Here is a 13,388-nt window from a genome sequence, read left to right as displayed (position 1 = left end):
AACTAATATACGTGGTGTACACAAAGTGCATAACATTTTCAAACATAACATAAAATGGTTTGAAAAAGAAAAAATCTACAAATGCATGCAAAGATAAACAAAATTGAGGTGATTATTTACCCATTCTGGTGAATTCTGGCAACATTGTGAAACGTCAAAGGATATGGTGATAATTAAACATTAATAAAAAGACAAAAAAAACACAACACAAAAGGTGTTACTAATGTGCGCTATATCAACTACAACTAAATGTATGGTAACTAAAACATGCAATGGATAAAAATAATATGGTAATTACATTTTTAAAGATGTATTGTCCCTCAAAAACATGAAAAATGAAGATTAATTAAATCAGACTTTGAATTTTTTTTGGAATGAATTTTGTAGTTTTAATAAAGTTAATCACTTCCGTAAAAAAAAAAAAAAAAAATAATGTTTTCACTTAGAAAAAGACAAAATAAATGGACAAATTCAATCAAAAACCGATTGGCTGGCAGCCAATTTGACTATTTTTTGCTTTCAATTACAGTTTTTTCAGGATAAATACATTTTTTCAATCCAAATTTTGGTCAAAGTGGACAACTATTATAGGAAATCAAAATAGCAAAGAATTGGGGACAATACATCTTTAATACAACTCTAATCTTTGGTTAAATTTTATCTAAAAATGTGTAAAATAAATCCTATATTCTCAATATTCTATGGTATGTAGGTGACAGGCAAATTATTATCCCTCAACTCTCTCAAAACTGCAAACATCTTTTTGAAAGTTTTATTTTCAGAAATTGTTTTAAGCCTTGTTTCACACTGGACCTGAAATTGTAACTTTACACTTTTAATGGAATAGTTAGCTTTACAGAGGCAGTGGTAAATTTAGCTGGCAACTTGGACAATTTGAACCTCAAGCAAATTCTGGTTTTGGGAAATGTTCCAATTTTCAACGAGTCCGGTATTGAAAGAGTTGAAAGTAAATAGTATTTATGTATAGGTCTATCTATATACAGCATATCTTATGTATGTAACAATGTAAAAAGTACACAGTGTTATTATCAAACATGCACCTCTATTTCTAATGTACTAACAAAATAATTAAAAGTTTTTTAAAAAGTTTTATTCATAAATTCAAATTTTTCTCTCACCTGGTCTATGGAAATTTGGAGTTGTTGGTGCGTCAGGTGACTTAGGGATTCTGGGGTACAGGTAAGAGCCGGTGTTGGTTTCATGGGACAGATAACTGTTGGTGTAGTTTAGTGCTTGAGGGTTTAAACTGTTCGAAGAACCTCTTGATCGTGGCATGTTGTTGACATTAAGAGAAAATGCCTGAGACAGAAAAGATTTTAAAATATATAGAAATGACAAGTACTATATGGGCATCAGTTATATTATGAACATTATAAGATGCTAGAGGCTTGAGGACCTTCAACCTTCCTTAAATCTGTATTATAATTGAACTAAAGCAGAAAGTTTTTTACTCTCTCTGCCTAAACTGCATAACCAATGCTTGCGCCATTTTAGCTGAGGTACTTTTTTGGAATTAGAACAATTTCTTTGCAGTACAGAACAATCGATAATTCCTGGACATTTTCTCTCACGAAGAATTTTAAATGGTGTCTGTTTAAATCATCTAAAAATACATTCTTACATAAGGATTATTCTGATTGTAGTCATACAGTACAGCATTTTCTTTTTTACTTGCTTCTGAAAACTAAAAAAAAATGTATTTCATTAATAAATCGTTTGAATTGCTAAATAAAAATAATCAACGATAAGTAGCTCTGAGTGATCATGCCTCTAGCATGATTACCCTGGATGATAGCAAGATTACCCTGGATGATATTAAGATTACACTGTATGATAGCAAGATTACCCTGGATGATATTAAGATTTTGCTACATGATAGCAAGATTACCCTGGATGATATTAAGATTACCCTTGATGACATTAGATTACCCTGGATGATATTAAGATTACCCTGGATATTATTCAGATTACCCTGGATATTATTCAGATTACCCTGGATATTATTCAGATTACCCTGGATGATATTAAAGAATACCCTGGATGATATTAAGATTATCCTGGGTGATATTAAGTAAATTCATGTTATTGTCCCCTGGATCATAAGTAAGTTTAACAGTGGAGGGGATGAGCAAAACATATTTTTATATACTGTACATGCTTAAAAATACATGAATAGTCTTTGAAATCTTTACAAGTAGATCAGACATATTATTAAACATTATTTTGTTCTAGTTTATCTTTTCTACTTGTAGCTCAGATTAAACTTATTTATAGAATTCAATACATATTGCATTTTAAGTTGATTACTCTACTTTAAGAACTGAACTGATTAATACAAATTTATGTTTTATGGAAATTGAGTACAAACTGAGCATGCTCCTAATATATTGTTTGATTCGGGAAGATGATTATTTATCTATTATTTATACTATTTTTATCGTACTTACTTTGTCAATATAGCCATTGGCTTTACTGCAGTTGGGATGCCAAATTTCAGTACCTGAAAATAAAACCACAACAATCTTTCCATGTACACATTTTTTATATATGGAACAAATAAAGATTTTGAGTTGATTTACATTTGATTATTAATTATATATCAATGACTGCTCATTTTCAAATATGTGTACATTTATGAAGTTTTAAGGGAATGGTTATAATCTAACAATGATGATGACATCATAATCATGGCATTTTAAATCGATTAGTGTTACCACAGTTTTACTACTTTTTTCATCCTATTATTGTTTCTGTAGCAAAGTGATTTCATGACAAATGACCTGAAATGCACCAGAACACTGGGGTAACTCTACTCTTTCCGAAAGATGCACATGGGTTCAGTTTAAGTGCCTTGATTATGACTGTGGTTTGCAGTGCCCCTATCTTAACCGCTTGATACAACTACAGTTACACTATTTAGATAACAATCTGCTATCAATATTAATGAGGCCACAGTTGGTACTGTATATTTACATTAGTGTCATTATGGTTGACTTATGCAAATATCTATTATGTAAATGATGTTAATGAACTTACCTTGCACAAACATATCTTCCCCTTCTGTAAAATAATATCCACAACGTCCACATTTGGCGCATGTTGGATGGTATTGCTTCTGTCCAGCCTGAACACAGAATGACAGTTTAAAATCATCGTAAAATAAATAAAATAAATAATTTTAATACCTTGGTATTATTCATGTTTACTTTGTGGGTCCCACATGTAAAGTTCAGTTTGTTGTGTCCTTCTTTTAAAATGTTACCATATCATTTGTAACAACATGATGAGACTTTTGTTAGACAATGATAGAAGTGTTTCATAATGTCTATAATAATAAAGTCTAAATAGGTTTGGATGTATCTATAATGTTTTCATTAAATCAAATTATTACTTTAATCAAATACTGTACGTCAAAATAAGATAGTCAGTAAGACTTATTTTAATCTCTCGAAATAAATGTTCCAATGCAATACTTGTTTTTCATTTATATGCATTTCTCAGTATAGAATATTAACAATACTTAATCAACGATATGAATAAAGTTTATTCTAATAAAAAAGATAGTCAGTTAAACTTATTATAATCTCTTGAAATTAATCTTTCAATGCAATACTTGTTTTTCATTAATATGCATTTCTCAATATAGAATATTAACAATACTTGATCAACGATATGAATAAAGTTTACTCTAATTGCTGTTTGCTTTGTATAAACAATTAATCTATTATACAAATTATTATATCAATATTGATATGGTCTTGGTAAATGTCAACATAATACATTTTGACTTGCATGGTTTTGAAAAGGGAAATTTATACCTTCCTTCCAAGTTCGTATTTATTGTCTTTTTTATTAATTTTTTTTTATTTTGATTTTTATCTTTAAATACAAGCTCAAGTAGTATACGTATGAAACGCCATATGTGCCAAAATATTTATCTTTTTACTAATATTAAGTCAAAACTCCAGCTGGAACCCAGACTAACTTCCTGATATCATACTGTACAAATTATTTAGATACAGTACAAAGAATCAGCTAGGAGGAGGACCTAATATTGACGTATTTAGCCAAAGAAAGATAATTATTGTAATTTGAATAACTCTAGTAGATATCTGTTATTATATTTCATAGGCATACTTCAAACTTAATTGGAATTATTTACTACGATATATCAGTATGAATACGAATATCAACAGCAGACTATTGGTCAAAGGCAAAGTGTCAATCACAATGCTGTCTATTGGTCAGAGATAATCTGTCATTCAAAAACAATCTAAACAAATTTAAATAAATATAAATATTATATAAATTATGAATAATATTGTCGTTTATATATAAGTAGATCATCATGTAACAGTTTAATTTTTACTGAACTATCTATATTAATATAAAGTAATGTAGACTGCGGGGCACAGTACTGCGAGGGCGTGTGGCGCAGTGTGTTGGACGTTGGACTACTGATCGCGAGATCAAGGTTTGAATCCAACATTCGGTGCATTGCTTGTATCCATAAGCAAGATACTTTATACTTACGTTTGCCTCTCTCCACCCAGGTGTATAAATGGGTACCCGGTTTAGATCAAGACACAACTTTCCGCTGATTATTCTAGCTGCATTATGGGAGTATGCTTCTATACATGTTTGATCCAAAAAAAATGACTGGGGTAATAATGTTCAGTGCTTAGAGGATTCACAACATTAGGCGGTATATAAATCCAGGATATTATTATTATTATTCTTTGAACTAACAAAATCATTATTTAATATTTAATATATCCATATTTCTACTGGTAGGAATTATCCTAACCTTGTTGATGCACATTTCAATAATTCACTCACATTAATTAATTTTACAACTGAACTTCCAATCAATAATTCTGGACCCTATTATACTCGTAGTCAACTATAGACTGTGGTATGTTACACAAAAGCTTTTACAAATCAAAACAATGCTACATATTGAACTAGTGTATGGTGTTTATATTTAGCAATGAAATATCAATAACACAGAAGGTGGGAAAAAATAATTAAAATCAGACTCAAGTTCAGAATTCTGTTAGAACAGAGACAGATAATATGCAGCAATTATGCTTTTGAGCCCAGGCTAGAGGCTTTCTTAATTAAATCGTGGGACCAAAAAACCCTGCAAGGTTATTAAATAATACATTTTGCAATATTGATGATGAGGATACAGAGATGCTATATACGTTCCATAATCATTGACAACTATAGAATTATTAAACAAAATATTGTAGAGTATACATGGATTTCAGGATTTGTGTAAGTATTTTGGCACCCAAAAAAAAAAAGTTTTAAAAAAATGATAATTAAAACCATGTATAAAAATAGAGCACAAAATGAAAAAGGTAATATTTAATAAATTACAACTTTGTTATTATATGATAAGCAATTAATAACTTGATGTCATCATGCAGTTGTTTATTTGTCTTTTTTCTGTTTAGGGGTTGGTATAACACATTGGTATAACACAAGTCCTTTTACTTTTATTTTCGATCCCTGAAACAGCTTCTATTATTGTAACCATTTAACTTATTGTAAATGTATACTTGTTTTTTTTCTTAGCCTGTTTCAAATAAATGTGAATGAAATGATGAAAAAACTTGCCTATAAAAAATAGTTTGGTTTTGAAATAAATGGCAAAGGAATGCAGATGCTGCCTAAGGCACACTTGTTATCATATAACAGTCTAAAGTAAACCAAGACTGTCATTTCATATTTGTCTGTAATATTCAAATTAATCTATGAAAGGTGAAGTTGTCAACTTCTTAAATTCAATTCCATTATTTTTGTTTGTTCTCTTTTGTGGGAGAAAGCCACATTTATTTCACATTTCAAAAATGTCTAAAAAGATAATAATACGATATTTTATCTGTGTAGTTAGAAAGTATTACATAACTTAAATTAAATTAACATCATTATTTCATTAAAAAAATTCTGTTTAAAAAATGATATGTTTTTGCAGGGAACTCACTCTTCCATGGTTTTTGCATGACTTGAATTGACAGTGACTGATGTGGACAGAAGAAGCTGGTTGCAAACCAATGATATGCTTTGGCAAAAAACTCCCTTAGGATAAGATATAAAAAGGGTGTTTTTGGAGTGGATAGGACAAGATGCATTTTGTACTAACCTGTAAAACTTTTCCTGCGATAAATCTGTCACAATTCGCACATTTCACTCCAAATTTTTCAAGGTAATCTTTCTCACAGTAAACTTTACCATTCCTTCAAAAAACAACGTTAATAAAACTAAATCAAAATCTTGAGTAAATTGACACATTATAAATCACATTTTTTTTAAAAACATTTTTCACGTATCATACTGTATTTACTAGTCAATATGATTTGGACCTAAAATGGTGGCGTTGCTGGTCACCTGAGGGCACGGTCACGAAAATACCACATACTTAGAAGGGAATAAAAAAGAAAGAAAATTTTTACTTTTTGTTCTCTCCTCTCGAAGGGGAAAAGGCCTATTGGTTTATCTAGTTATGTAATAGACTTATAACCAAAATAATTGATTAAATTAAATCGTTTATAAAAAAAATGTGTATAAACTGCACAGAACTATGCATTGCAAATTGGGATTTTCCTTTTTCGTTATAAACTTAATATAACCATAAATCTATATTTTAATGAGATTGTTACATTTTGTATACTCTTCTCATGGGTGTTGTTAAACAACAAATAGATGGATCGACACATCGACACAGCGATGATTGGATTCTTATGCATGCTAGTCAACGCAATTCACTTGGCACTACTTCAACTATTAGACATTAGATAGCTAGACTTAATGTGTGAAGAACAGTGATGAGAACGGAGAGATGTGGAATTTAAGGGACGTACATTTATTCATATCATTTACTAATTACTCATTCCTCATTAATATTGTTGACACTTTTAAGGCTATCCCTTAAAATGATAACAGTCACATTCACTTGAAAATATAGACTGCAATGTATAAATCTGTGTGTAATGTAAACATCCTCTTAAACGATATCAATAAGCTGGAACTTCAAAAGCAAACAAAAATGATAATAACATTTCATAACGGCCGGCCGATAGAAATACAAAAAAAAAATTCAACAAGAATAATTTGTCATTTATGAAAGATATGATGCATTATGGGATGGATGCACTAAACAAGATTTACTTATGTGCTTAACTTACTGCGCCATGTACTCGGCTGATAATATCTTGCTACAAATTGAGCATTTAAAACACCATACATGCCAGTATGCATCTACTGCCGTGATTGCTTGTTTTAACTTCAGTGTTCGTTTGCATCCATTACATTCTAAAAAAACAACATCAATATTATAATAGCTGCATAGGTGGATTAAATGGGGTCCTGTGGCCCCTAAATTTGGATAATTGTAAAGCAAAACATAGGAAATTTGCCATTTTTAGGCCCTGGGCCCCCTATTTCAAAATCCTGAATCCGCTACTGAGCCGTAGTGCTAAACACTTTCTACCTCCTCCTAAACCAATCGTTCACTACTTCCTGCTTTCCAAGTCTGTCTTGGCTTTTTTAAATGATGACTAAAAAAACACACCCTTTTTTGTAATGCCTAAATACAGAGAATTAAAAATATTAATCTGTAATATTCCACATAATCTTAAAAATCTTCTTAATTGTTCATATTATATTTCAATCAAATTGTTAATGATAATACTTATGGTAAGCAAAGGCGTAGAGGAGGAAATGGGGATGGGGGGAAGGAAAATTAAACCATAGTTTTTGTTGGAAGTGCTAGAACCTATGCAGTGTAAATGATGGTAAATAGCATTTTAAGCCTAAGCAAGCTGATGACAATTTTTGCCCATTTTGTGAAAAAAAGAAAAGTTTTATACAAATCCTGAATACGGTATGTGCTTGCTAACTGTTCAGTACAACCAAGGAAGAGTACAATTACATTTACAGGTATATATCACATTAATTGTAATTTGACTCTTCCCTGTTGTTACAACATATTGAAAGGGAGAAATATGAAGTAAACAGATATTCTAAGCAACTCCCTGTTCTAAGCATTCATTGTTAATACTTAAATTCAATGCATGTTCTTATAAATCATTGAAGACAACATGATGGATGAATCAATATTAAACTCTGTTTGCTTTAATGTATGTGCAAAGTTTAACACTAAGATTTATACTAAGTATATGCATAATACTATTCAAAATGATCTGATAATAAACACATAGAAATGGATGTTACAAGCAATATAAGTTAAATACAACCAAGTGCTGAAACAGGTTATGAAATGATGACTCCATTGATGATTCTACTAGTGTTTAAATACAAATAACTCCTTGCCTATAAGGCTACAGGAGCTATTTTTAAATGCATTTAAAAAGGAATTAGATTAGTTTCAAAGTAAAACATAAAACCTGCAATTCCACATTTAATAAATAGAAATGTATATATATATGTACTAAATCATTGTTAATATGTGCCTGGCTAATATATACGACGCACAATGTGACTTGTTATATTAAACTGTACTTGTTATATTAAACTGTACAGCAGACAGCATCTGTCAAGGTATATTAATAGCGTTTGTATACTCAACAAGCCGTAAATCTGCGCATCTGTGGACAAGTATTGTTAATATGTAAACACACGTCAGTTGCAGCGTGAATGTGTTTTGATGTGCTCTGTGTAATGAGTAGGCTATGAAAAGAGATGGTTGGCATTATACAATTAGGTAATGTTTATGTTTCAGCTTTGTCAAATAGCAAGGTTCCTCAGACACAATATAAACTATTGTCAGAAACAGTATGAGAGAAAAGGAAACTTGCAACATATTATGTAGTATAAATATAGTAAATAGCCAATTATCCTCAAAAGTCTGTTGAACAACCAGTTTTCTCTAATTAAGGTTGTTAATAAAAATCTATTGTATATTTTATATCTTAGTAGTAGAAAAGTGCAGGAAAAAAGGCGCCCTGTCAAACTATAGTACAGAAAAATAACTGATAATGATTGGAGCTAAATATTAGTCTCTTGTCTGGTATGTGGGTATGAAGGTGTCATGTTTGTGGAGGGAAACCCCCCTGTTTTTGTATATAACTTGGGACCCCTCATGAAACGTCACAAAATAAACATGAATATTCATTAGTCATATCCATAAGGTGTGATGTCAGAATTGAGCTAACTACAATTCGCCAATGCAAATGCTTTCTGTCGATCCATTTGTGTAGTCGAGTGGATTAAACTATGGACTCTACATGTTGATGTATGGGTTCGAATCTCATGAGCAACATCTTTTTACTTTACAGAGATTATTTCATTATATTTAGGAAGTAGTTCGGCTATCTTTTACATAAGGGGTCTCCAACTTATGTACGCAAAAAAAACAAATCGCATCCTGGCTACTATGTATACTAAACACAATTACTACTACAGTACTACAATAATTTGTTAGTCTATTCACTATGGCATATTCAAACAGTAAATTTGATGATCAATAACAATGTAGGTAGTACTGTAACAGCAAATATTTCATGTAGATTAGTTTTAAATTCATTCACATTCACATTTCAATTTACAATTGATAGAATTTCATAATAAAAAAAAAATCAATAAGCGACTCTATTAAGTAACGTCAAGTCGATTCAGATCGTGCGTTTTGGATGAAGTTCATTTACAATAGATAAATACAATACTGTACATAATCAAATACTAATATAATGCTATTTAACAGTAACTGCAATAGTACATAGGCAGTTGCATTGAATTAAAACTCCCAGATGTATTCTCTGCATAAAGTCTTGGATTAATTAACCATTACATCATGGCTTTTACTGGACATTATAAAATAATTACGTATACTTAATTTAACATTAGTAGCGAAACCTTTCATTTAGCGAGGTGGGCAAAGTAGATTAACTCAAAAAGAAATGCAATTGATTAGATTATGGGATTTAAATTGGAGCTATAAATCAAACAATTATTTAAATTTGAAATATGACAGTAAATATTGATTGTAGCTTGTCTAGTTATGAAAGCACTAGGTTACTTCACATACCGTAATAACGTTATAGCTAATAATATGTTGCAATGGTAACTGGTTTGAATATTTTTTTTTAAATTCAAATAATTTACAAGGCAGTGAGAACACTACCAACATTTTTACTTAACTTTTAAAGTTTTTAAAAAACTAATATTTTTTCCAGGGTAAAAAAGGTCGCAAATGTATTACATAATGTATAGGTGTTATATGGCAGGTAGACGTTTACCGGTCCATCATTTCTCTTACAAATAGGTTTTTATCCAGCTGCCATTGGAGCACTGAATGCTTGTCAGTAGTGTACGAGAGTGATGTGATACTTTAGAATTGTTTTTATTTATCTTTTTTTGTATATCTCAGAGCAAATATAATTTCTATGTATATTTTATATGCATATGACAATAAATGGAAATTATTTCCCACTGATGAAAGAATGAATTGATTTAACTAAATATTCCAAAATGCATACATATTTGTTCACCCAAATAAAAAATTGACTGTAGACGGCCTACTAACAGCAAGTTTTCATTGTGGGGGTGTGGAAAAACAGTATATCCAACAATACAACGGAACAGTGTACATGCACAAATTAACCTTTTGTATAAATGATTGTACCCTTCCATCTACTTTCTTACGGTATCGCAACAAAGGCTTTGTATTATAGATAGTGGCGTAACATAGAGACCTGGGGCCCCTGGTTTAGGAACCCTAAGTGGCCCTCTAACGCTGGAGGCCTTGGGAGATTTTAGACTTTTTCGACATATTTTAATGCCCGTTTTTGTTCTGGGCCCTGCTCAAGAGCCCCATAAGCTTAGCCCTGGGTTTAGCCAGTGAGCGCTCATAGCCGTTACAACACTGTTATAGCTGATGCTTCAAGAACATTTTTTTTTACAGACAGGCATTGACAGAGAATAAATCTAAAAGAATACTGAATTTACTTACTTGTGTTTTCATCACTTGCATTAGTAACTTTGGTAGCTTTCTTCATTGTCGGAGGTGTTGCTTTACTCGATGAGGACGAGGAGGATGACAAAAGTTCTTCTCTTGCGACACAATTACCACACAAAACATCCGACCCATTGTATGTGACCTTCTCACCTGGGGCCATCGGAACACTGAAAGACGACAATTTAGATATCTGATTACCAGTGCAATTCGTTAACTTATTCTTCGTTAATTAGTGTCTTTATCCTCATTAGTGAACAGCCATGGGCATGGTCTAATGGTGACTCATTCTCCTACATCCGGCCCCATCATCAGTATTGCGGTGATGTACAGGGGTACAAAGAGGTCCAGGCAACTTACATAAAAATAACCAGTTCTGCATCACTTTAAAAAAAAATTGATTTGGGAACAGTTGTATATCCAGATTGTAAAAAAAAAGGGAAGGGATGCTTATTGGGGCTGTTTATGGTGTGTACAAATTTATTTGCTTTTTCATCATCATTATTTTAATCATAATTTAGGAAAAGGAGAGTGTGGGGGATGGAGAGAAGCATTCTTTCTACAAGGGTGTTAATCCATTTTGCATATTTGGGGGAAAAGATTTCGAGCAGCCAAAAAAAATCACAGAAAGACAGTATAAAACTTTGCCTATGACCACGCCCAAAAAGATAGTGGAAAAAATATAAAATAATTAAAATATACCACACCACTTTGGATTTCCACCAGTGTCCCTCTGGATAATTAAAATTAGAGATTCAATGAGTCCTTTTCTGAATTTATGGATTAAGCAAAAATGTGCAAAAACAAACGCATGAAATAATACAATACCTTGATTATGACATGTTTGGCATTTTTTAATGTCTTGAAAACCAAGGGTAAATTATTTTGCTTAACATGGAAGCATGATTTTTAAATACACAGGGACATTTTTTAAAATCAATTATAAACAGATGATACAGATTTAACAGGAACACTGATGATAAAGTATAGCATTCAACCTAGATAATTAGTTATTGTACATTGGAATATTATATGCCATCAATTTTCATTGAAAAAGTTGTGTGCATTTACAATTATGTAGCATTCTCCTTGATACAAAAAAAAAGTTATATACAAGGTAAGTTATTAGTTTCCAGCTAATAAAATTGAGTTTAGCTACACATCTCTCTTGAAATTTACAGTACAGTAGCATCTAAACCATATTTAAATTCTAGTTCAAGTAGCATTCAATTGAAATTATTCAATTCAATTCTTTATTTCGGAAGAAAATAAACAAAATTTTGTATAATTTAAATTAGTGACCGAGTATACAATATGACGTGCTCTCTTCTCTATTACATCTGGAATCCTCATCATTTTCAAATTCTAGGAATTGTATTTGCTAGTAAACGCTAACATTTATTCACAGACGTAGCCTTTTAATGCATCCTCATCCATTCTGGGAAACATAGTACTCACATAGTGAGTGGGTGGACAAGCGGTTAAGACAGTGGAACATCAGCAAGGGTTCAAGCCTGAGTGGTTCTGGTGGTAGAAAGAGTCTTCTTGGATAAGGACTATAAACCGTAGGTCCAGTGTACACATCTGAATGCACTTTAAAGAACCTAGTACATCTTTCGAGACGAGTAGGGGTTTACCCCAATGTACTTGTACACACACACAACAACTTTATCATAACTTATCAAGAGGCCCCTTGATTGTCAGCATACGCTGTTTAGGGTCACCCTCTATAAATAAGGTGCAATAAAAAAATACCTAAATAAAAACAGGCAAGACAAATAAATGTCCGTTATAATATATTGGTTACTGTATTGTATCTTATGTGAATATTAAAGAAATTATGTTAGTAATGCACTAAACCTACCACATCAAACTTGCAGCTATGAAATGTTAATATTTTGCAGATATGACTATAAATTTATTTGCTTTTCTACGATATGAAGTACTAAAATTATGACTGCAAAATGGTATTAATAGCTGAGCAGTTTTATAGTTGCGTTCTAAATATTAACATTGTTTGTGGATACTAAAGTTTATGACTGCAAAATGGTATTAATAGCTGAGCAGTTTTTTTTAAAGTGAGCTCTAAATATTAACATTGTTTGTGGATGCAAATTACAAACCTACAGACGCTGCATGAACGACATTCAACACAAAAATAACTATCGTTCTGTCGTTCATATGACACCTCAACACCACCTGAAAGAGGGCACCTGTCAGAGAAAGAAGGGTAAAACAAAAACAAACAAAAATAAAACTAAAAGAAAATAAATCAAATCTACAAAGAATGAAAAAGTAAATTATATTTGAAAAAAAACAAGTTTTAACTACAAACAAAACTGTAATTAATACCAAATAATACACACACCAGGGGTGTTGGTACTCT

General features: G+C 31.3%; 1 protein-coding gene across 4 annotated transcripts in view; it reads right to left on the bottom strand.

The window, feature by feature from the left end:
* Positions 1 to 13,388, bottom strand: part of LOC140046900 (actin-binding LIM protein 2-like) — a 37,848-nt gene that overhangs the window by 8,207 nt on the left and 16,253 nt on the right. For 2 of the 4 annotated variants that reach the window (XM_072091643.1, XM_072091645.1), the window contains exons 4-12: positions 13,126 to 13,215; positions 11,000 to 11,172; positions 7,215 to 7,341; positions 6,173 to 6,266; positions 3,058 to 3,145; positions 2,469 to 2,521; positions 1,643 to 1,705; positions 1,140 to 1,320; positions 121 to 135 (exon numbers count right to left, since the gene is read on the bottom strand). In XM_072091643.1, coding sequence (XP_071947744.1) covers positions 121 to 135; positions 1,140 to 1,320; positions 1,643 to 1,705; positions 2,469 to 2,521; positions 3,058 to 3,145; positions 6,173 to 6,266; positions 7,215 to 7,341; positions 11,000 to 11,172; positions 13,126 to 13,215 — 884 coding nt within the window. The remainder of the gene's footprint in view (positions 1 to 120; positions 136 to 1,139; positions 1,321 to 1,642; positions 1,706 to 2,468; positions 2,522 to 3,057; positions 3,146 to 6,172; positions 6,267 to 7,214; positions 7,342 to 10,999; positions 11,173 to 13,125; positions 13,216 to 13,388) is intronic. The other 2 variants (XM_072091644.1, XM_072091646.1) reach the window with 2 other exon arrangements.

Source organism: Antedon mediterranea, chromosome 4 (assembly GCF_964355755.1).
Source record: "Antedon mediterranea chromosome 4, ecAntMedi1.1, whole genome shotgun sequence".
Lineage (NCBI taxonomy): Eukaryota > Metazoa > Echinodermata > Crinoidea > Comatulida > Antedonidae > Antedon > Antedon mediterranea.
This window is presented reverse-complemented; position numbering and strand designations above follow the sequence as displayed.